General features: G+C 41.3%; 1 protein-coding gene across 1 annotated transcript; it reads left to right on the top strand.

The window, feature by feature from the left end:
• Positions 1-3,227: 3,227 nt before the first annotated feature.
• kcnn2 (potassium calcium-activated channel subfamily N member 2) lies at positions 3,228-24,440 on the top strand. Its single transcript, XM_070924601.1, has 9 exons — positions 3,228-3,998; positions 4,387-4,482; positions 14,404-14,822; positions 15,104-15,245; positions 15,416-15,526; positions 15,641-15,768; positions 17,804-17,812; positions 20,855-20,924; positions 24,165-24,440. Exons 1-9 carry the CDS (start codon positions 3,228-3,230, stop codon positions 24,438-24,440), a joined length of 2,022 nt encoding a protein of 673 aa, XP_070780702.1.
• Positions 24,441-25,475: the final 1,035 nt, after the last annotated feature.

The raw sequence follows: 25,475 nt of genomic DNA, 5'->3' as shown, positions 1-25,475 counted from the left end.
AGGGGAGATATAGCTGTGACTAAAAAAGTTGCACTAAATGAGATGTTGTAAAATTATTTGTTAGTTTAGATTGCCTATATTTGGATTATTATTATTGTGTTGTGTTAAGTGTGATGTTCCTGCTCCCAGTATACATGAATGTGCAGACTCTGTAGGAAAATACAGGTGGTAACAAAAACAAATGTATGTCTCTGAAGTGCTTTTTATAGAGGAGACTCACAGTAACACGGTGGGTAAAGAAGGGCCACAACTCTCAGGAAGAAGCTATTGAGGTCGAGGGTGTTCTTGATGCTCTTGGTGTGATGGGCCAGTACCTTCACCTAAAGGAAACTGGGGGAAATGTCTGCTGAGCATCTGACTTTCTGTTTCTGTCAACCTAAGTCGGCTGCTCACTTTCCTCCTCGCCTCACTCACATTTTTTTCCTACCAACTTGTCAGGATGATCAAAACACAGTCCAGTGGGTAAACACATGGAGTTGGGGAAGTAAAGTGGTGCTGACTCTGTAATTGTGCGAGGCAGCATTATGTTTCCCTTTCAAGGTACATCAGAAGGAGAACAGGAGAGAGCTGCACAAAGCAGGAAACGGCTGTTCACTCCATAACTCTGAACTTTTTATTCATGAACCTAACAACTGACGGCTCAGTACACTTGGCCTTCTGCAGGATAAAAACCACACTTGATCTGAATGACATTTGTAGACTTTAGTATCAAAATATTTTTGTATTTCATCTCAGCAATTCTCCATGTTATACATATGTTTATACGTTTACATTTAATTGTATGATGGATTTGGGTTTATAATCTTGATTGTGATGCATTATTGAATTCTACAATAGACTTAGCACAGTATATTTAAATGCATATTGATTTTTAATTCCTAGAACGGCTAATGTTAGAGGCCTCTCTCCACCTATTTACACTTTGTCTACAGTATATATTTCATCTGGATGAACTGAGGTTTCATCCTAAAAAGGGCAAAATGTAACAAAATGTCTATTTGTAGATTCATTATTAAATTCTCCCATCTGCCTTTTGTGAAAAAGCACCTCACTAGATTATGTTTCTCTTCACTTCACAGTCATTTCCACCACTAGGGGGAGCAATAACCAGTTCAAGAGGCAATAACACAGAACATGAATGAATAATATGTGTATGACTAATATGAATGCACTTCTTCTAATTATAGTGCCTCGATCATAAATCTCTAACTGAATGATTAACCGGCCTTTAGGACTCTCGTGGGGCTCCATGAGCAACTATGCAGGCTCATCACAGATCCATCTGAGCTGGACCATAGTGTGTATAGATGATTATATAATTCTATTTTATGTTCTCCTTTTTAATACATTGCTCCTGTGTTCCACTGTATATCATTGTTCTTCAGTATCCTGTATTGTGTTTTTACATGTAATCAAGCATCTCTTTAAAATGAGATCTCAATCCCAATGGGACTTAAATAAAGGTAACATGAGAAACTTTAAAACATTTAATTAAGCCTAAGCAGTAGCAGTAATAATAGTTATTAATAGGATATTTAATAAATAAGGTTAGCTATAGATCATAAAACAAAATTCATAACTGTTGGGGGTAAAACTGGTGAGGTAGTGATTAGGAGGCTTCTGATTAAATCACTGGCAAAACCACAGGGCAGGGGGAAACTCAATAGATAAATAAGAGAAAATACAGACTACACGTGTGGGATGTATGCTTACAGGTAACACCGTGCATAAAGACAACCATTCAGATTAAATGAACCACTCTCCCACGTGCTTTCCTCTGACACGGATAGGTTACCGTGTCCACCCTGCTGCTGATATGTGGCTTGAATTCATGCAGACTGTCTTCATTCACTGAAATACACACACAGACACACACACACACACACACACACACACACACACACACACACACACACACAGAGGGAAAAAAACACTTCCGCCTCGAGAAGGTGGGAGGTGTCACGTGGTATGTGCCCCCAGCCAATCAGGAGTAAGTGCGCATTGCGATCCTGTGCAGAAGGATTGTTTTATTAAAGGGTTGGTTGTGATCAATGAGCGAGTGGAGCTGTCCACGGTGCTGAAAGTTACTTCATGATGGACTGACTTTCAGCACCACGGGCAGCTCCTCTTTCATAGTCCCTGTTCAAAAACAACACATATGAGCATTTATACAGAATATAACACTCCATTTATACATTTTAAACGGGTCCTTTCCAACTTTACGAGTGTTTAGATTCATTATTGTTGTTTGCTGGTTCTATAGATGATGTTCAGATGGTGTATACATATAGAGACAACTTTATGACTCCAATGCAACTGAAGCAAGGAAAGCTCGGACTAAAATCCCACTACAAATACAAAAACATAACTTCGATATAGCCTAGCAACCCTACGACTAAATTTGTTGCTGCTGCAAAGCCAGGACGTGTGGATGATTGGGTTTCAGCCTTTGGTTTATGCCTCCACGGCTGCTCAATCTCGGGCAGTTGGCTGTATTTCCTCGGGGTGATATAACTCTTCTACTCCATTAATAACGCAGCCACCAGCGGTCACATCAATCTGTGGCTGCAGACACGAGCCCTGGCCATATAGGTGCCACAGGCCCGCACGGTCACATGGTCAGCGGCCAATGAGCTGAATGGAACCAGCACCGTGTAAATCAGCCGTGACAGCGAGCTACGTGTGTTTCCTATGAAGTCAATAAATGGGAAATCGGCCGGGAATTTATGAATAGGTCTGGCCGATGGGTGCGCAAAAGCTAAATTACACCTCTGAGAATGGTGGTATTTCAAAATGCAAGTGTTCATGAAGTGACATTTAAAACCAGTAAAATGCTTTCATTTATACTTTTAAAAACATCCTCTTTAACTCTCTCTTTGGTGCACTTTCAGGAGGAAGTTCAGTATCTTTGTTAACAGCTCAGTTCTTTGTAAAGGTGTAAAGGTGCAGTTAGATATAAAAAAAAAGAAAGAAAAGCAATAATTCTGTTTCTTCTTCTGTTGATCCTGATGAAACAAGGGTGGGCTTCACATCCCATGGTTGCAACCTGTTCATGACGTCGAGCCAGTTGTTTTGGTCCCCTCTGCCCAATCGGAGGCTCCGCTCACATTCTACCGGAGCCGAAATGGATCTATTCATGCAGCGGCTCTGTCCTCCCGTAAGTACCATAACGCCCTTCGTCGGGTGCTCTGTGGTACCCGGCTGCTGCTTTAAACGGCAGCACTGACATGGAAACCCCATTGCAGCTGCAGAACGATTTCTTTCCAGAGCAGCAGTTCCAGCACTGTAAGTACCAGCACTACTGCGGGCGGGAGGATCGGCTCGGCAAGCAGCACGACCAATGCTGCACCTGCAATAACTGCACCTGTGATGCGAGAAAAAGCCTCGTCTTTCGCGGGACGTCGCCGACCACTGTGGGAACTTTAAGGACACCTTCGGAAACGTCTTCGAGGCAAGGTTGCCAGTACAGCGTCTGCGAGTTCACACCCTCTAGTCATGGTAGTTCAACCAGGCATCATCATCCTCACCATCAGCAGCAGCATTGCCGCGATCGGCAGCGGGGCAGCCTGGGCAGTAGCCACAAAGACAGTAACTCCTACAATGAAATAGCCATGAGCAGCTGCAGATACAACGGCGGCGTAATGCGGCCGCTGAGCAACTTGAGCTCGTCCCGCAGAAACATACACGAGTTTGATTCCGAGTCCCAGCCTTTGCAGCCCATCTCAGCCGCAGATGCGTCGGACACTTTAGTATCCAAGCCGGAGAATAATTCCACCACCCTGATGCCTTACGCATCGGGAGACGGAGGGGGAGGCTGCGGCCACAGCGGCGGCAAATCGGGTAAAAAGAAGAACCAGAACATTGGGGAAAAGCTCGGGCACAGGAGGGCCTTGTTTGAGAAAAGGAAGCGGCTCAGCGACTATGCTTTAATCTTTGGGATGTTTGGGATCGTTGTTATGGTTATAGAGACTGAACTCTCATGGGGAGCCTATGGAAAGGTGCGTATTTTCTCAAAGCCCGAGTTAATTTAGTGGCAGGTGACTGGCGGAGCAAGCCCCTCTAGATTAAATAACAAACTTATTCCAAAAGAGTTATAGAAAAGCAGCCACTTTAAATAACAGGCAACAGAAGTCTGCGCTCACTGCAAAGTGTCCCCTGTAGTCACATTGTCACATGCAGGCCAAAAGGCCCGCTGCTGTCCAGCCATGAAGGGGAACCCCAATATTACAGAAAGATGCCACATGTCAGCATTTGTTGCTCCTTAAGAAGCTGAATTATTACTTACATGTATTTTTCCAGATTTCGGTCAACAGCTGGTTTAGTGAGGATGTTTTTGTGTCATCATGTTGTGTCTTGTTTGGCTTTAGTGTTGTTGCTCTTTTCCAGGAGTCCCTGTATTCATTAGCTCTAAAATGCCTGATAAGCCTTTCTACAATCATTCTCCTGGGGCTGATTATCATATACCATGCAAGAGAGATACAGGTAATGTTGAAACACCTTTCTTATTCTTTAACTGTTGATGTTGAAGGGTCAGCAGTCTGCTGTAACGCTGAATGTCTCATCACATTTAGTAAATGTTATCATTTCTTCACACCTGTACTTTGTAGGATGCCACAGATATGTTTGGTCAATAAGTTTTGCAGAAAATATGTTTTTATTGGCTTAAAATCTACTAAAGCAAATAATGTTTTGTGAAAGCAAATTAAGTGTTAACTTTCAGTTTCTCTGCAGCATGGGACAGTGTAATTACTCAGTGAGATTATATATCCAACATGAACATTTTGTTAACAACTTTTATTTTCATTTTCTTCATTCCAAAGTCAAAGACTGTAGTAGACTGATCATCATCTGTTGAAGCTACATTACCAGTTCATTACACATTTTGATAAGATTTAGGAACTCCTGACAGGGCTCAGTGGGTGAGTATAGATTGTCGGCCTCCCCTGAGAGGTTCCAACACTCGGACAGTTTTATGACCTTGCCTCGGAGCATTGTTGCATTACTTACAGTTCTTCCTGCGCTTCAGCACTTGTGTCTTTGTTGAGCAGCCACAAAATTAACGGTGCCACCGTCCTGCAGGGTGGACGCATGTTGCCAGAAAGCTTTCATGTATCAGATAGTTTCTTTTCTTCTTTTTTTAAATTAAATCTACCTAAAAGGAACACTTCACTTGAAAGGAAACGCAGCTCAAGCATTTTCTCAAATCTTGAATGACACCATGTTTAATCAAGTTAATGGATTTTCTTACTTTTTAACAACATGGTGATTTCTTTTACAATGCCTTTAGCTAAATTGCATGAGCTGATCCAGCTGTTTTGCTCTTATTCAAGATGTAGAATAGGTTTTAGTAAAACAGACAAACATTACATTTAGACGAAACATTAGGTTCTTGTCTTTGGCATTAAAAGTTGCATTAGCTGCAGTATATTCATCTGGTATATTTAGTACTTACAAGTCCCAGGGGAGTATCAGTCATTGAAATAGCCCAACAGTAAAATGTGTCGCCCCCTTCAGATGTCTCATTGTAAACCTTTCTTTATGAGGGGTGATAGAAATGCACAGACATCATTACCATATTTCAATGTATAACAGAGGTGTTTTCATTTCCCCTGCAGACAGTTCCCAGTAGCTGTTTATAAATTAGAGAGCACACTGTAAGTTTGCATGAGAGTATCACATTCATTCTTTCCCTCCCTCGGCCTCCGCATCTCTTACTCTAATCCTGTGTAAATTATTTAATTCATAAACTGAGCTTTTTCACCTCCTTGCTCGTGCAAACTCTCCTTGATGCTAAATAATGTAAAGATTTAGTTGCAACCAATGTGTTGCAAAGTTGCATTTCTTCATCACAGCAGGTTTCCGTTTAGTGAGTTTTATAACAGATTGTGGTGGTCGTGCCTCAGCTGGACGTTTATGGTCCCTGTTCACAATAAACCAGCTAAATGCTTAAGCACTGAATTGTGCTACATACTTCCTGTTTCTCATATATTCTTACTGTCATGATACAGCGCCACATCTGTATTGATAAATATGGTGATGATAGCAGTTTTTAAAAGCTTGACTACTTTGTTTTACACAATAAAAGCTATATTCAGTAGAGGCAAGCTGAATTTTTCATTTTAGCTCTAAAATGAGCTTTTATTTCCTTTCCTTTAATTGTCAGTAGCTGCACATTTACCCCACATGAAGGCTGTTTCAAACCTCTTTGATCCAGACTGCTCTGACAGCCACGTCAATATCCAAAACATTTTTCACCCTAGATCGCTCTCTCTTCATGATAAAGACATTTCCTCTTTTTGCTGACCTAGAAAACTTTATTAAGGCAATTGTTTGCCTCAGAGTTGATTACTGCAATGCACTTTTCACTACATCTCCCCTCTCCACAATGATTTATATACAATTTATTCAAACGTAGAAGCCTGAACACTTAAATGAATCAGAAAACATCATCACGTCACTGCAGTCTTACTCACTCCCTACTGCTTCTCTCTAAATGTGCAAGTTAATTATAAGGTCTGTCTTCTAATTCATCAAGTCCCGTTTGGAACAAACTATCACCCAGTTCCTGGAAACTGACTCTATCTTACTATTTAAATCAGTTCATAGTGTTTATACTTCAACTTCCACCACACCAGCTGCTCCTTCGCTTCCCTGCCTGAGGGGCTTTTGTGCCTGTTGTTGCTAGTCTGTCATTACTTGGTTCCTGTAGACTGACATATGTGCCAGCACACACACACACACACACACACACACACACACACACACTCATACACACACACACGCAGACAAATTAATTCTAAATCTATCTTGCTAATGACACACACATGCACACACAGCGGCTCTGGATGTGTGTGTTTCCTCTTTCCCTTTCTTTGTGCTTCTGTCATTTGTATCTGATAAAGATGTGTTTTTGACTTCTATGTGTTAAATTTAAAAGACAGACTGATTGTTTCAGCTCTGTTGTTTATTAGACCCCCCAAACTTTGCGCAGCCTCAGACATTAAACAACTATTTCCATAGACTGTACTCCAATGACCAGTAAATTGACTTTGACATGTAAAATGTCATTTTAAATCATAGCTTTCTGACATTAAATTCACAATTTCAAAACACGAACCTACTAACTAATTGACTCCATATGTAGTCTTAACACCTGGGTGTAACATTGCATTAAATACAACACTCTTTGCTGTTGTGTTATTCGGTGTAGTGTAATGTCTGGTTCGTGACCCCCACATGGCTCTACATGAGCCTAAAGTGTTTGTCGAGTGCTATATCTAAAGGGCTCTTTTCCTTTTGGGAAATTTAGCTCCTGGAGTGAAATAGATTATGCATGCACATCATGTGTACTCACAGATGCCTGTCAGATGTGGAGGCATAAGTCAGGATGATGAAATATTTCCCCACCACTTCGAGCGCCTTAGAACTGATTTACTTGTCAAACTCGGTAAAGCCTGTGCCCTCTCACTTTTATTGGGTATAACAACAGGAAGTGTTTCTCCTCAGAGTGACTGAAACCTCAAAAGGTCGGGTCGGACAGGATAGATGTTGGACACCAGCTGTCATTTGAATTGTTTAGGCATACATCTGCTGTGCTGCAATGGCAGTGACGGGTGACCTACTGAGCCAAGTGCATTAACAGGGAGAGACAGTGTGTCCATGTAATGCTAAATGTCCTCAGATTTGTCCCGGCGTCTACAATTAGGAGGAGTAATATTAACATTTAATCCTCCTTTGTACACACGCATGTGGCTCAGTATTTTTTTCACTTCTCCTTGAAGTGTTATCAGCCTGATTCAGTCCCAATGATGTCTTTTGTTGACAGCTGGCGATCCGCCCGAGGAGTTTTTAGACTTTTGAGTTCAGCTGAGTTTGCTGCGTTGGCAAGCAGCGACTTACAGTACAGTACGAGTGGAAATGGAGAGGTTAGAGTCTGTAGCTGCTTCATGACTTTGATTTGTCATTGTCAAAGTCTGATATGTGTCTGGGAGCATCTTCCTGCTCTCACTGCTAAGATGGTTGATGAGTTCGCCTTATTCCCAAACAGACAGAAACTGACATTTTGAAAGTTTTCTTCTTCTTCTTCTTCTTCTTCTCACATCAAAGGCTCCCTGCCGAGGGGCATTTGTGTTAAGGCCATTGGTATGTCGTTGTACCTTGTGATGACAGCTCTGCTGAGTTTTCTTAAACTAATGCAAAATGCTTTGGGGGCTGTTCTGTCTTTGATGTGTACTTTTGAGATAAAAGTCAGCGCTGATGTTTCACAGTCACACAGTATTACATTTTACAATCTGCAGAAAAGATAAAATAACAACACATCGCCCAAACTGTGCCAGCGAATCCTGCCAAAGTCAGACTTGGCCGTGCTTGTCAGACCGCCCCTGGGTGGTGTGTATGTGTCAGAGATATGGTGTAACTGCAGGAGCCGCACTGCATTTCTCACAGTGAAATCTGTCCTCTACCTGAGACTCCAGACCGGAGTCAGATAACCACCACTGGCTGGTGACCTCAGTGTTTTCACTGAACATACAGGTTTTCAAGGCCAGAGACACTCAGTCTCCTAAAGAGTTGGGAATCCTCAAAATTATTTATTGATGGCGTTTACTAAATTGTGCTTGGCATGTGATGTTAAGCATGCAGATAATTTTAGATTGCAGCAGCAGCAACACTTTAAAGAAAGAAGGATTTATACTTACTTATACTGCTTTTTACTTTGGCTCAGAGAGGCTTTACTTTGCTTGAATAGAAGAATGTATATGCAAATGTGAGACTTAATTTCTAAAACAAAAGCAAAGTCAATCTGCAACAGCTTCAGATTTACTCAGCAAAGTGGCCTCTTAGTGGCTCACTTTGATATCATAAATAAAGTATTGCATTAATGCCTAGTTGGGCTGAACCTCTCAACCTAATTCACTAATGAGATTGAGCGATTTCATTCTCAGTGACAAGATATATGTTCCCATCTCCACATTACACAGATTAAATATTGAGCTGGACTCCATTAGTTATATTGAGTGTGGTGAAACCAGTAACCAACCCAGCTAGCATCGCAGGTGAGCTCCTCTGAGACTGCACAGCTGAGACGCAAGACGCAATGACCTCAGGACACATTCTGTTGTATTGTCTCTCAACCTGACATGAGTAAAAACGTTCCTGTGATGAGCGAGGGGCATGCACACGTAGTGATTAAACTGCATTTTGTATCCATCAGAAAACAAGCTGAATGTCTGAGAGAAGCCAGTAACGGCTGGATTTGTTCAGCGTATCGGCTGATTGTTCTCTGAGATCTGTTGTACAGTGCAGGGGCTTAGTGTGTGTGCTGATTTATTGTCACTTGGAGAATATCACGTTTTGGAAAGAATGATGTTAGAATTAGATTTAGATTAAGGTTAGGATGCACACATACACATGTGTGTACATATGTACAGATACAAACATGTAGGTGTGTGTCCACATAATAAAATAGGAGTTATAGGGGCCAGATAACATAAACAACTCATAAAAAAAGACTTAGAGAGTCAGCTCACCCAAATTAGGAAAACAAAAACATACTGTGTTTCCTCGTTCCTCGTTTTTTTATTAAAGTATCTGGATATGCAGACAGTTTTGATTTGGAGTTATCCATCTCTGTCTCGGTTAGGTGGGTTTTCCAGAGTATGAGGGACATTGTTTCTGGAAAGACATGCTATTGTTGAGTTTTTAACGATGCTATCGACATGGCTCTATGGATGGCAATGTCAGTCTGTTGGTCAGTCGGCCCTCATTTCCATGAAACTTTGACATTCATGGTCTCCAGAGGATCTGACTTTTCCTCTAGCTTCACCATTTTGATCATTGTAATGATCCCTTAACTTTTCATCTAGCGCCGTCAAAATCTTAATTGGTTCAACACTTTGGTTCATGACCCAATACCTGCAAAATGAATGACTTTCCCATCAGCCTCAGCTGTACTTGTACTGTTTAGTGCTAACTATCAAATGTTAGCATGCTAATGCGCTAAATTAAGATGGTAAACATGAAAAATATTGTACCTGCTGAACATCAGCATGTTAGCATTGTCATTGTAAGTATGTTAACATGTTGATGCCTGAGCACATTTGTAATTTGGGAGAACTGAACCTTTAAGTAACTAAGTGAGATTGACGTTGTTGCTTTAAACACATATCATAGTGCTGATTGCAGTCTTCTAAGATGCTTTCCGCCTTTGTAGACCTGTTTTTAACTGTGAGTTAAGGTTACTTCCAATTTAAAACCCTTTTACTTGCTGTGTTTAAATAATTTGTCAGCCTCTTGTAACTAATTTAAAAGTGTCCCGTCTCATCAACTGCCAGACTCTCTTCCTCTGTCTCATATTTGGACATATTTTGACATGGTTTTTTCCACTGCAGATGTAGTTTCCTCCACCTCTCATGGAGTCATAACTGTTGGTTGTGCTGCTAGCATGGAATATTTGATGCTCTGAGGTAAAGGGCCCTTGAGTATTGTATTTCAGGTCATCCATTACCATAATTGCTTTTACCCACCAAGTAGGCTTTCCTTATGCAACCTGCGTTTAAATGTTTAATTGCATTGTTTTGAGGTAACAAACTTTGTAACTGCTTTTGACAGGATGGCGTTTGTTCTTTAAAATGTAAAATAAAACGCTGCTTGTGCTGTGTGCAAACAATAGATATAGCTGCTTTCAGAGCCCTAATTCTGTAAGTAAGAAACCGTAGCAGAGTGGAGTCACAGCTTGTGTTTCCATGTCTACATTACACTCACTTGGAAAGCCGAACAAGGCGAGCTGTGGTTAGAGTTACACACTTCTTTGACAGATGTCCGTTTGTTAAAAGAGCTCAGTGTCACTCATTTGATATGAACAACTGCCTCTGAAAATTTAATTCATGGGTTTTCTGTGTTTGGGGGAAACTTTGATTGTAGCTTTTAAATAAATATAAACGAGGCTTTGTGGGACAGCTGTACCGTGTGTTCAGGGACGTGTTAGTTGTAGCTTGTTCTGTTTTTGTTGTAATGTGCCAGCATGTTGACAGCAGCTGATATTTCTTGTACAGTTGCTGTTGGACATATAATTGGCTCGGAAGTTATAATAAGCGTGCAGTGTTGTGGGTTCAGTGTAGTTTTGCGTGTTAAAGTGAAGCAAGCGGCTTCGGTGTCAGAGTGCCTTCGAAGCTGTCAAGCTGCAGTATGTGGAGCATTCATGTATGTCTGTGAGAAAAGTGGCAGTGCACAGTGTTATTGATTTTTTTTCTTTGTCCTTGAGTTGAACATGTTGAATAGGGGCTTTTTCTTTTCGACGTGTGAAATATGACTGTTTCAGCAATCCAATTTTATGTAACATATCACTGCTGAATTTACAATCCAGGTCAGTGATCCCATTAGCCCTCCTGGATCGGGACACTTTTTTACTTCTATAACGACAAATTCCAAATTAAACTAAATGGAGACTAGTTGGCGGGATGCCGAGTCGTGATGTGGGCCTCCAGTGTGTGTTGAGTTTGATGTACATTTTATTTCTCATAGAATTAAAACTGCAGTTTTGACTGATAAATCATTATATAGTATCAGTATATTTCAGACTTAAACAGCTAAGGGACTGTACGGAAATGATTGGGGTGGGGAGAGGCGGTTATTGTAATAACCTCCCCAAGGTTATTGATGTTTAGTTTGGACCCTCCCTTTGACGTGGAGACAATTACACCCACCCCCCTAATGTCTCAACTGAACTGATTTCAAATGTTAATGGAACAATAGTTTTTACAGAGCCTGGATTGCACATTGCACAGGAGTAAAATTAGCAATAGCCAATATTATCATAAACATAACAAATGGCACATTTTGTTAACCAAGCATTCCAGCTGCTGTCTATGTTTGAACCAAGAGCTACTAAATTATTACCACTGTTACTGAATAAGTGAACGGGGGACAGCCGGCAGCTCAGTGGCTGCTGAGGAGCAGCAGCATCGTCATATTTTCACTTCACCCATTAAACAAGTTGGGTTGTGCTGAAAATGCATTATACTATAGATTAACCTTATTTAACCAATCAAAGTTCTGTTATAATGCAGAATGAAGTGAAGGCAACCGTTGGCTTGTTAAAAAATGGCACGCTCTTTACAGAGATTATGTTTAATCCCTAATAAAGATCTACATCTGCTGTGAAACCTGACGAAATGACCCCACTAGAAACTGTAAAATAAAGCCCTGATACAGAGACATGATTGTTGTCCTGAAAAAAGCAAAGCATACATTTATACACACATGTCATGTTTTTAACTCAACTTTTTTGATGTATGTATTCAATCTTTTTTTAGAAGTAAATCCTGCAAAAGATGAAATGAAATACAAATCTGGGCCATGAAAGAATTAACGGCCCTCCCTTGCTGTCCCAAACATAATCTTTTTTGTACAGTCCCTAAACTTAAAATATATATTAAATTCTTGCCAGCAGGTATCAGTCACTGAAAATCCAAACTGCACACTTTAAACATTAAAGATGAGCTGAGCTGAAAGATGAACTGACCTGTGCACAATTCTGTTCTCAGAGATGCTAAACTGTAAGCAAAAACATGGTACTGCATGTGCATCTTTTCATTTTGAATCCTGAGAAGTCATTGGACATTGCATAATTCATTACTAGGCATATTAAGGAGGTTTTCCCTACAAAATGTAATCATGTGCAGTTTTTCTTTTCTTTCTTTTAGAGGGGCTTCTGCTCTCGTGGCAAAAACAGCCGCCAGGAAACCTCGCTTGTATTTGCTGACAGCATCATTTTGTGAAATATCTCCTGCTGGTTGTGACGGCCTGTACACAGGCAGAGGACCTTGAGGTGATTGAGTGGAAAGAGCAGCAGCAGCTGTGGAGGAATATCAGCGTGGTGTGTGAAAAAGAGGAATCATTTGACAAATGTAGGGGAAGCTAATACTGTTTGATAGTTTTATATTTGCTGGTGTGTAGGTTGAGGATTAAATACTGAGAGGAGTAAGATTAAGATAGTGTATCTACGACTGTAAGCATGATCAGGGATCACTGTGAACGAGGTGGTGATGGCGGTCATGGGCTCAGCCGTTAGTTCAGGGTGAATACACTGAGCAGTGAATCTTCTGACCGAAGATAGCTGTAGATTGGATTGAAAGTGATGAAGAGGAGGGAGGGAGAGAAGAGGGAGCAGCAGCAGCAGCAGCAGAGGTGACCATGTGAGGAAGCTGCTGAATATGACAGAGGACAGGGTGGAGAAGAGTGATGAGGGGTGCTGAAATCCGCCCACACTGAAGTCTCCGGTGGAACGGCCTACCTTCTGGTCGGGGTGACCAGGCGACCAGAACCTAATGCTAATGTGGAGGCGGCAGATGCTCTCATCAGTACAAGGCTTTGAAGATGAAAATGCTTACTTCATGCTGCTAATGTAACACTTATTTTTTATTTTTTATTCAAGGAGTTTGAAAGCTGTGTGAGAAACAGAGTAGGGGAACATTTGAGGCAGAATTCAGTCCTGGAGTATAGTGGAGACACACAAACAGACTGTTTGGCCTTTCTTACTACAAATATTTGCCATTTATTGTAGAATTTAAATACCTGGACCCAAGGTGATGTCTTCAAATGTGTTGTTTTGTTAAACCAAAAGTCAAATACCCAAAGATATTCAGTTAACAGTCATACATATAACAAAGAAAACCAGAGAATGTTTGGCATTTTTTCAGTATTTTTGCTGGAGAAATTACGTAAACGATCAATTACATAGTCGATTATTTTTCTGCCGATCGAATCATCAATGAATTCATTTCAGCTCTAACTCTGAGTTACTTTCTACCTTCCAGACAGCCATTGTATTCCATCCATTTCACTTTAATATGAAGATTAAACTTGAGAACACTTGAAGCTAGAAAAATAATATATGATAATAACAATAATTCATCAGAGGGATTTTCTTACAATACAGAACAAATGGCGACCTCCAAGGCGGTTCAAAACACATGAAAACATATAAAACACCATGGTTTTCTTTGGAAAAGGCTGGATATTTCAAGGTTTCAACCTTCATCAGATACCCTTGTTACATATCTGAGGGCCATTTTTGGCTTTGAAAGAGTGTAGCGTCCTCTCCTTACCTTATCAGTTATTTATTATTTTCTTGGGCTGCACCTCCTTTTATTTTTTTATTCTCTTGAAAATGGTCTAAAATAATGTATATATATATGTGTGTATATATATATATATCTTAAATGGGGGAAAAAACTGCTAGGGTATTAATATATGTGACTCAAAACTGTGATTTAATGACTCGAGGCTATTTGTGATTTATTGTTTAATGGGGTTTAATGATTTCCTGTAGCTTTCTGTGTCACCATGATGAAAATGTTGAATGTTTTTACCCTCCATCCGCCTCACCGTGCCCTTTCCTTGCAGTTATTTATGGTGGACAACGCAGCTGATGACTGGAGGATAGCCATGACATATGAGCGCATCTTCTTCATCTGCCTGGAGATCCTGGTGTGTGCCATCCACCCCATCCCAGGGAACTACACCTTCACCTGGACGGCACGCCTGGCCTACTCCTACGTGCCATCCAAGACGGATGCGGACGTGGACATCATCCTGTCCATCCCCATGTTCCTGCGGCTGTACCTCATCGCTCGTGTCATGCTGCTGCACAGCAAGCTCTTCACGGACGCCTCGTCCCGCAGCATCGGGGCACTCAACAAGATTAACTTTAACACACGCTTTGTGATGAAGACCCTCATGACCATCTGTCCCGGCACCGTGCTGCTGGTCTTCACCATCTCGCTGTGGATCATCGCTGCATGGACTGTGAGAGCTTGCGAGAGGTGCCTGGATCAGTTTCTCACGCTATGCTGCACTGCTCAGCATGAAACATAGATAAGGCATAAAAATAGATAATGTACACACGTCTTAGCTTACTCTGTCTGAGTATCAAGATAGAAAGATTTACAAGAAAAAATTATAACCCTGCAGGAAACATTTAATTTTATGTACAGTACTACATTGGATTTTCCTCTCTTTTTAAAATGAGAATTTGTTATAAGCTGGAGTGCATCAGTTTCCTCAGGTGCATGAAGGTCAGTCAACCATGTATTATTTATTACAGGTACCATGACAACCAGGACATAACCAGCAACTTTCTAGGAGCCATGTGGTTGATCTCAATCACGTTTCTTACCATTGGATATGGGGATATGGTCCCAAACACATACTGTGGAAAAGGAGTCTGCCTCCTGACTGGCATTATGGTGAGAAAAGCAGCCTGAGTGCTCCAGTTTTTGTTTTGTTTTTTTAACCAGTCAACATTTCTGAAAGTGTTGAAAGACAGAAAATAACTAATATGCTGCTAATATTTCATGACTGGAAAAAATAGCTGACAGTTGTATATCTGTGCCTGTCCATTCTTGTTATTTCACAGGGCGCTGGCTGCACTGCCTTGGTGGTGGCTGTGGTGGCAAAGAAACTCGAGTTAACCAAAGCTGAAAAACATGTCCACAATTTTATGATGGATACCCAGCTAACAAAAAGAGTAAGTGAAAGCTCCGCCTTTTGACATCATGGATATTTCACCTTTTCTGCGTTCCTGATCAAATGTCTCCTCTTCTTTTATTTATTTATTTATCTATTTATTTTGGCACTTTAGGTGAAAAACACAGCTGCGAATGTTCTCAGGGAGACGTGGCTCATCTACAAGAACACCAAACTGGTGAGGAAGATGGACCACGCCAGAGTCAGGAAGCACCAGAGGAAATTTCTCCAAGCCATTCACCAGTAGGTACCCCGCTCTTAACCCTGACCCCGACTATCATGTTCGTCTAATACTTTTTATTCAGCAGTGTATTCGCTTGATTTACCGATGCGACCTCGACCTGAAATCTGAATTGTTTGACACCTGTAGCAAAAAAATGTGCTCATGTTATTGATGGATTCATGACTATGTTTCTCCTGACTTGACTAACTTTAAATTTGCAGATGTGATCATGAGTTGGCCTGTTGAATCTTCATCATAGAGAGCAGTAACATATGCAAGGGGACTAAATGTATGTCAGTACTATTCACTGATACACTAGAGGTTCTTGTAATCCATTTATATTGAAAACAGAGTAAGATTTGTCAGTTTGAAAGTTGCATGTTTCATCTGTGTAAAATGGCTTTTTCTCTGAATGAGAATTTCAGCAGCCTCAATTTTACAGAAGTATTCCTGAACCAAAAAAATAATAATTTTACCTTGAAATATTCTCGAGTTACAGAATTCACAGCGGTATGATATTGATCTCTCCGCCTGTCTCTCACCTTTTGCTGTCAGGTTGACTCTTGTGTGTCTCTTTCACTGTGAGTCAGCTTGCATGCTGACCTCGGGGCTGACACATCTGGATTTCTACTTTTTCTAGCGGCTGGTCAGACACTTACCTGTCAGCTAGTCTTTTAGCGGGTCCCCGAGGAGCCCCGAAGTGCTATCTAACTCCAGAACAGTATCGATTTTAGCCTCACCTCGCTCTTGTTTTTCTCCAACCTACAGTGCTTACAAGCACATCCAGTCTGTGGCTTCTTTCAATAACTGGCAATCAGCTCAGCGCTTTATTAAAATAAGTCGCTAGATGTACAATGATTGTGTTATTATGTAGCTTTATGCTCAAGTGAAATGTCCCCTTTTTGTATGTTTGTTTGCTTTCTGTGGTTTTATGTATGTAAATGGGTCTTTGTGGTCTCCTGTGTGCAACTTTGATTTGCTCATGAATCTTTTGTTTTAGAGGCATTAGGATGTCTATTTGCAAGGTAGAGAAACACACAAACTGTCTGCTGCTGCTGCAACCCGCATCCAGATTTGTGCCGGTTAATAGCATTTCGTCATGGTTGCTTTGTTCGAGTCATTATGTCCTTGCTGTCGTATTCAGGCAATTTGCAGCGGTGGTGACAACGTCTCATGTCCACCTCCTGTTTCTTTAGGGACAGCCTAATAATGGAAGTCCCTAGGAGCTAAAGCTAAATCTATAAAGAACCAGATTCGGTGGGAAAAAGTCACGTCCAGCTCTGTGTGCAAGGACAACTACTCAGCATGGCGTCAACATCCTCCCGTCACACCTTTATCTTATAAAGAATCTGTTTTCTTCAGGAGATAGTGTGGTCACAGGCCTTATCTTGCAGAGCTTTGCCTGTAGCCTGTGTGCAGGGTGTGAAACACAAACTCTAGACTAAGATGAATGTAGGAAGGGAAGTGGCCTGACAGCGAGCAGATCCCTCAAGTGGAGAGTTGGAAAAGGCCTACAGCCATCCTTGACCTGTCACAGGGGCGAAAGTAAACATCAAATCAGATATCATTGTGCCTGTTTCCTCTGGTCAAAGCTGCAACACAGTGTGAAAAACTTCTCTCAGAAGTCCTCATCAGTCACTTTAAAGGATGTGAGGCGTCAACAGTTGTTAAATGGAGCCATAGACGCTTTGAGGTGCTGCCTGTGTTGGTGGATGTTTACTGAAGTTTACAGGACGTTTGTTTTGATTTACTGTGTTTCTGATAACCAGGACTAGTGTGGAGAAGAAGAAGAAGAAGAAAAGGGATTAGACTTAGAGAGCAAGAAGAGCTGCAGCTACCAGAGACAGAGAGAGATAACACACAGGAGGAAATAAGTCGAGAATAAATTGTTGCTGCTGTTCGGAGGTGAGGTGGCAGTGTAGTGATGAGGGTTACAGCAGCCAGACTTGAGCAAACAGATTTTGCCATCTGAATATGTTTATCTGATGTTGTAATAATTCATTTGTCTACTTCATGTTTCCTTTTTTTCCTGTTTGTGTCGACACAATGCAATAGAGCTCGAAAGTAAGTCTTCGCCTCACACGTAGATACAGACCTGTTGTGTGCATGCTAACGAGAGCTTGTCCTTGAACCCAATAATGTGACTAAAAAATTACACTCCCTCATTTGATAAGTGAAATTCATGCCACAAAAAAGAAATGTTGTAGTTGAATTGCTCCACATGACACAAGTATAATGTCGCCAGATTATTTCATTTAAACTGCTACAAAGGTTTTTTTATTAGATGTCTGTTCAACTGAGTAGCATGTCAATTTGATAAAATACACATTAGTCTCACTCCTTTCATTCAATCTTCAACATTTTGTGATGCAAATAAACAGTTTTAAACAACCAACACAAACACCTTTTTACGTCTTATTGAGCAGACATATGCTGCACATTGTAAACACGCCCACAAATGCATATTAAGTGAATTTCAATTATCGGTGATGGAGGGTGTTTTTCTTTCCATTTCTGCATGGATGTGATGAGAATTTGATCTTTAATCAGAAAGCCACTGATTAAACTCCAGTCAACTGTGCTTTCACGTACCGAAGGATGACGACTAGAGCTCTACAGGAGACAGACCTGCAGTAGCACAAGTATATAATTTATAATATCCCTCAAGTCTTGTTATACAACTTAGCAGTCATGCTCATACAGATCAGGGCTCAGGGTCATCTTTCGGCGTGTGGAACCATTGTTAAGCCTGTTACTACATTTGCAGCCACATTTCCTCCATTTCTCTGTTGGATGACACAGTAGCAGAGACGCTGGTCTGGTGTTATCATGGCTGGCAAACAGCATAATAACACAGGCACACGGCTGTTATGCATCTCTGCACTAAGAAGAATTAGCAGAGTTAGCGGTGGACACACTCCTGAGGTCATTTGGATGGTACATTTTATCACACTGCAGGCACAGTGTTGCACGCATGCAACCGAATGTCTTACAGTATGTTTTAGGCCATAACAGCTGTTAAGCCAAGTGTCTCAGTACAGTCAGACCATCCCCTCTGGGAACGCTGTCCCTTTCCATCCACAAGGTTGAAGTGGGAATCATAGTCAGGAACAGGACAGTGAGTGCTTGTTAGCCTCAGAGATCAGTGGATTGGAGAAACAGGAGAGTGACCTGAGAGGAAGGTCAGGGTAAAGCCTCCAAGCAATCCCGTTTGAGCCTGAGAGGCTGCAACTGTGACCGACAGCGTGAAGCTGTCAGCAGGGACAGAAAGGAAGAAAAAAAATAATAAAACGACTGCAGAGTGTTCACCCTGTCCATTACACTGAAGAAAAATTTGCATTTATTTCCACAATGAGGTAAACGGAGGTCATGAAAAAAGAAAGCAAGTCAGGGGGGTGAAAAATATGGCGCAGCACTAACAGAGATTGCCTTAACTGATTTAGTGGCCTATTGAAAAGCTTAGCATAGCCGTTTTCCCCTGACGAATAGCAAGCAGATTTAGAGTGCCCATTCAAAAGGAGAACTGCCGATGAGGAGTGATTGACTGAGGGAAAGAGACACATTGAATATAAAAGACAGGGCAAGTGGGCTTCATCGTCCTGACCTCGAGCGGCTCTGTGCTTCGACCCTATCTGACAGCTATTGGTCATCCAACTGTGAAATGTACAATTTTAACAGGTCTTACATCAACTGCAAAGTCATGTAACATTGAATATCTGTTCTCTTTCATCATTTTAGATGCCTTCTCTTTTTCTTTCATCTAAACACTTGAATATTAAGAGTGCTGTTTTGCAGTAGTGTTCTCTACTTGTCTTCAGAGTCTGCTCTGTATGAAGCATTTCGGTCCTCAGTTGTCAGGACATCTTGCCTTGCCTGTAGTTTCCTTTAGTGACTCGTGTGGCACCCTCTGTTGGTCTAACCTGTCATCTCCGCTCCACATCTGCCTGTCCTCAGGAAACAGAGAAATGATCCTGCATTGCATGAGAATGGGGTGTATCTCAGCTAATTAGCAGACTCCCCAAGGGCCCCTTAAATCCCCTCTCAATCTTCATTACTGTTTGCCTTCGATTCACACACAACCTAATGATCACCTCACACTCAAACTGCATTCACATCTCAGTTAGTTTTTTATTTTGTTTATTATTTTATCAAAATCTGAAATGTTGGCAAACTTGCCATTATGATGTTATTCTGTGTACTCTGCCCAGTTTAATTTAGCATGCGTGGGTGATTCAGGGAAAAAAAACGACTCTTTAATATCTTGAAACCACATGTGGTCGACACTCTACAATACTGCACAGTTGCTGTTTTTGAGCCCCCCGAGAGGACGAGTAAAAAGGCTTTAGAAGCCTAATTAAACAGGAGATGTGAATTATTTAAGCATGTTGTATGGAGTAGGTGAGGTCTTTTTTTGCAGACTTCAAAAGTAGGATTTTTGGTTGATAAAAGTAATAGATCATTTTCTGTTCATGATGCACAATTAACAGGACTCCTTTCAAAAAGACCTGAGAATTGAGAAAAAAAGATTTTTCTCAATTCTGATGCCACAGTTTTTCTAATGTTTATATTGGAAAGTTTCAGTATGTGCAGATAGCTGCTTTCAAAAGGTTAAATTTTATTCTCAGTGTTTGATGTCTGTGGCTTTTGACTGACTAAATAATTCATAAACTTTAACAGAGAAAAGTTGGTTTCGCCAGAAGGAGAACTTTAAAGATACAACAATGGGCCCTTTTTTTTGGTGTTTTATAATCTGACAAGTCAAGTGTCTGTCAAGTAGCTGCAGGACTTGATAAATGATGTTTACACTTCCAAGGTGCTCTGATACTGTATGAGTCCTCCTCATTCCTTTTAGTGTGGTCGTTATGTATTGGTTGAGCAGGACGTAGACCTGGTCTCATTCTCCTCAGTGGCAGCTCCCCCCTCCTCTGTGGTCTCCTCTCCACTTGCATGCGGCTCAACCGAACAGACTGACCCCCTGCATTTCCTACACACATCCTGTGCATGTCCTAGGAGTGTCCTCCGTGTGTATGCCTTGTGTGTGCACAAATTTAATGATACAAGTCTGATAGCGTTAATTTACTGGGTTCTGAATGGTCTTGTGTTCAGATTGAGAAGTGTTAAAATGGAGCAACGCAAGCTGAATGACCAAGCAAACTCACTAGTGGACCTTGCTAAGGTAAGCTAGACTAACAGTCTACTGCTGCATTGTACATTAGGACAGACAACTCTCCTGATACGTTTCTTTCCTTTGTGTGATTGAATTCAATGCATGCTAGTTCACTCGCTGAATTAGTTGTGTCTTCTGATATAACCAAAGTCTACAGGTGTCAAATAAACAGACAGGCTGTTCACAAGGTGATTAAAAACAAATCTGTATGATGATTCTGGTTGTCTGCACTCACCTGAGATTCTGATCTTTTGGGTTTTGGAAATAATGACTTCATTTTATTTCACAGTGTAAACTACTATCCCCGGGACATGTTCTCCTGAATGAGAGTAACAAGAAACCCCCTTTGTGTGTGTGTGTGTGTGTGTGTGTGTGTGTGTGTGTGTGTGTGTGTGTGTGTGTGTGTGTGTGTGTGTGCCGTTTTTTCACTTTATGTTTTCTCTGATGTTTGTCTCCAGATGCACTAAACAGAAGTTGACAAACCTTAGGGAAAGACCAGGCAGCGCGCCAGCCTGACACAGCAGAAACAGTAACCTGGGAAGGGAGACACACTGTGATCTGATGATTCAGCCAGAAGTAAAGGCAGAGAGAGAGAGAGAGAGAGAGAGAGAGAGAGAGAGAGAGAGAGAGAGAGAGAGAGAGAGAGCTTTGACATTCAAAAGTACACCACAGTCTAACTGGATTCAGGCCAGCATGTCATGAGAGGTATTAGTTAATATTGCCCAATCCTCTCGTGCTGTAAAATGCCTGCGAGAGTTGGGATGTGACATTGGGTAAGGTGGCTTATGGCCAGCGCCACTCAGCTGGATGTGTAATTCCTTGTTGTAAGAGTCTGTTGCCATAAGAGGGCACTGCAGCGTCAGTCCCTTCATGCTCCCAGTGGAAAGATGGAGCTAAATAGAGCTGAACATATCATTGGCAGCTGCATCGCCACTGCAGTGCAATGTGAAATTCCTCAGATCACAATGTATCCCCTTAACTCATTATCTCTTCCTCCCGTCTAATGTAGGATGTGTTTTTTTCATTTAATGTGACTTAAGTGATGCAATGTGTGGGTGAGTGTTGTTTCTTACCGCAGCCTTTCCTTCACTTTGCCACTCAGGCTGAATTACATGTCCTCAAATTGCAAAAATTGGTCACTCAAGCTGCTATTTGAAACAATCTCCGCCACTCTCCTCTCTCTTCTTCTCTCATCCTCTTGTCCAGAAATGGGTTGATAGAGTCAATTTGTGGTTTTATTGTACAGTTGAAGTGGATCTATAATAATAACCATATATATTCTTGCTCCAACAGTTTCATCTCCTATTTGTGATATTTGTTCCCTCATGGTTTACGAGGCCTTTTTGCTTGGTCTCTAGCATTTGCCATCACAATTTAATGTGTTCTTGTTGCATTTCATGATTTACGGATGAGGCCCAGACTTGGGTTAGTTCAGTAAACATGCAGGCCTGTGCCTGGATGCAATTCATTTCTTAGTCAGAGGAAAAATGAAATGTGTAATCAGATAATATGTCCATACATTTAAGCATTTGGTTATCATTACATGGACTGTTTAAATGCTAAATTGCATTTCTAATCCAAAGAAATCAAGGATTAGATGAGTGTTTATGTAAGTAACACAACACAGTGAAACCCTTGTCTCCACTAACTGTCAGGTTGAGTCAGTGCTACTTCAGTTCTCACTGATTCACATAAACAACCTATCCCATTATTCCCGCCTCAGATCAGAAGAGGACAAGGTAAGTGATGGATGACATTGCCTCTAGGCTGCCAGGGATTATTAGTCCCCCGCTAAATAATACCACAGAAACCGCCCTCCAGCAGCATCACTCCCACACCTCACCCGAAATGTGACATGGACTTCTTAGCGTGTTGTTGATTACTTTTGAAGACTGAACCTTGGGAGTTAAAAAACCAGCAGCTAGTAAACTTTTTTAGAGGTCTGTGAACAGACAGTTGATGCATCAGAAGAGCAGAAAGCATCATGTAAAGTCAGCTGACACCTTTCCTGTCTCCTCAAGGTCACAAGCAAATGTACTCTGGTCTGCATGGAAGCATGAACTCTCATAAACTGGTCATATAAAATATACCCTTCTCAGCCAGTCTTTAACAGAAAGACCTGGCCTTTTTTTTATGTGGAATTTACTTTCCTGCTTTTCAACCTCTGCTGCCACAAGACTGGAGGACAATGGGACAGTCGCTGGAGAACTGCAGCCTACAAAATGGATAACATAGACAGCACCATAATAAAAGCATTTACTTTGACTTGATTTCATGTTGATAACTGATATTTTCTTTGCCTTACTAATCAGCTATCCCATGTAGCATTTTGTGTTACATGCTGAGATTAAATGATAGGGTTCACATCTTTTCAACTGTGTCTTAAAACAATACCCACATGCCAATATGTGCATTGAAGGAGTTTATGTTTGCTGTTCTCCTGTTCATAGTGGCCACAAAGAGATCCCCTCCTATAGCAATTTCATTGTAAGCGATGGGGGACAAAATCCACAGTCCTCGTTCAGTGGGAAAAATGCAATGCATTTCAAAGTTCAGGCAAAGCTAATATGCGGCTTTAGCAGTCTGAGCCTGTCACATCAAGTGGGTATCTTCCAAAGTCCCAGTCTTTTTAGTGCAAAATCCCCTCTTTACGTTACTGTCCATTGAAGAACAAAAAAGGGAACTAAAAAGACTGTAACTTTGGAAGATATCCATTTGATTTATCTAAGTCAAACAGACCACACTTTAAAAATGCATTTTATACAGAATGAGGACTTCAGATTTTTTTCTCCCATCAGTAACATTGAAATTGTTTCAGAAAGGGATCTCTTTGCCGCCAATATAGACAGAAAGAACAACTGCAATGACAATTAATGCTTTCAATGTACATATGAGCATGTAGGAATTGTTTTCAGACAGACTTGAAAAAATGTGAACCCATCCTTTTATTGTTTTTGTGTCAGAACAGTTGGTAATGGCTGCTCTGTTACTTTAAAGTCAGTTTTCAGTCTGAACAGAATGTGTTGAGAAAGTAAATCTCTTAATGCGAAGCTCACAGCCTCTTCTATTTCCTCTCCTCTCCTTTTCAGATTGAACTCAGAGAACTTTCAATTGTACATTTATTGAAGCACTGAAGAAGCCTGTGTTTTTATCTGTAATCTTGTGTGTTGATAATGGACACATACAGCATTGTCCATCAAAAATTTGGAAAACGATCATGTTAAGTGTGTTTCCTCTCCCCTGTTCCAGACTCAGAACATCATGTATGACATGATATCGGACTTGAATGAGAGAGGAGAGGACATGGAGAAGAGGATCGCCCTGCTGGAGACAAAGCTGGAGACTCTACTGAGTAACTTGCAGGCTCTGCCGGGACTCATCAGCCAGGTCATCAGCCAGCAGCACAGGGACTTCCTGGAGGTGCAGCTCCAGCCTTATGACAAACACAGCCCTGAGCGCTCACAGTCAGTGTCCCGACGGAGGTCGTCCTCCACAGCACCGCCCACCTCCTCCGAGAGCAGCTAGAGTCCAAGGGGAATGCCTCCACTGAAGACTTTTGCCATCATATGGCCAAGTTGCATTTATCGTAAAGCCTTATGGTTTCAATAAGTATTATCCAAATTCTGATGACAGAATCCAAGATACTGGGGACAATGCATTTTAATGGATAACTTCATGCTGTTATTTGTTTTTTATTACCTCAAAAGATGTTGTTATCCTTGCTCTGGTGACATGACCACAAATAACGGCGCTTCCCTCAGTAAAAACTAAAAGGCCTATCGATGGGGCTGTGATAAGAGCTCTACTCCATCTCTATGCAGAGATCGCCAGTTTTAGGTGGCAAGGTTACCATGTGTGAAACTATTGCACTAAAATAGTGCTTCTCACAGACTTTGTGCTTCTGCTGGCTTGATTCAGTTGCCGTGTTCCTCAAAGAAAACTGAGAAACCACTGAGAAATTAGTCAGGGAGCATGACAGTGATATTGAGGAAAAGTGCTGTGTTTGATGGACTGGAGTGAACTGACACCAGAAGGCAGATGAAAATCGCTCCTACACACTGTCACTCAGAGATAACTTAAAAAGCTTGAAATGAGGAAAAAAAGCATATATCTTTTAGGTTAGAAACAGCATCAACTATAGCGGTTTTCTTTTGCAGAGTGCCCCTGTAGAATGACTATTTTTGGGGCGACGTTGCAAATAATTTAATCCTCTAGTCAAAATGAATGCATCAAGATCTGTACTTGCACTTACTTTTTAATCAATGCACTTCAAATGCTGACTGACGTATGATATAAAGATGCGTTGCTCATTAAAAGAAGAACATTTGAGATGTTTGGGCATGGGTTTATTATTGTCAATTCTCAAGTTGTGGCTAGTGTTGATGAATCAAGTCAAAGCCCTTTTTTCTGTTGTCCACAAAGAAGCATTAACTCAGACCTGTCGAGGTCTACAGAAAAGTATCGAGTGGTCACAAACTCAGTAATTACCCCTTGTCTTGCTGTGTCTCACCTCCTGTCCTCCCTTCCTGTGCTATTTATGCTTGCTGTCACCCCAGCTGG

The sequence above is a fragment of the Enoplosus armatus genome, chromosome 18 (assembly GCF_043641665.1).
Source record: "Enoplosus armatus isolate fEnoArm2 chromosome 18, fEnoArm2.hap1, whole genome shotgun sequence".
NCBI classification, from domain to species: domain Eukaryota; kingdom Metazoa; phylum Chordata; class Actinopteri; order Centrarchiformes; family Enoplosidae; genus Enoplosus; species Enoplosus armatus.
The sequence above is the reverse complement of the archived record's forward strand: the minus strand, read 5'-3'. Positions and strand labels throughout refer to the sequence as shown.

Bases quoted from the DNA above. Each gene is read 5' to 3' on its own strand.
- kcnn2 (XM_070924601.1), top strand. From the start codon at position 3,228: ATGGAAACCCCATTGCAGCTGCAGAACGATTTCTTTCCAGAGCAGCAG. The intron at 3,999-4,386 runs GTGCGTATTTTC...GCTCTTTTCCAG, and splicing joins CATGGGGAGCCTATGGAAAG to GAGTCCCTGTATTCATTAGC. The intron at 4,483-14,403 runs GTAATGTTGAAA...CTTTCCTTGCAG, and splicing joins ACCATGCAAGAGAGATACAG to TTATTTATGGTGGACAACGC.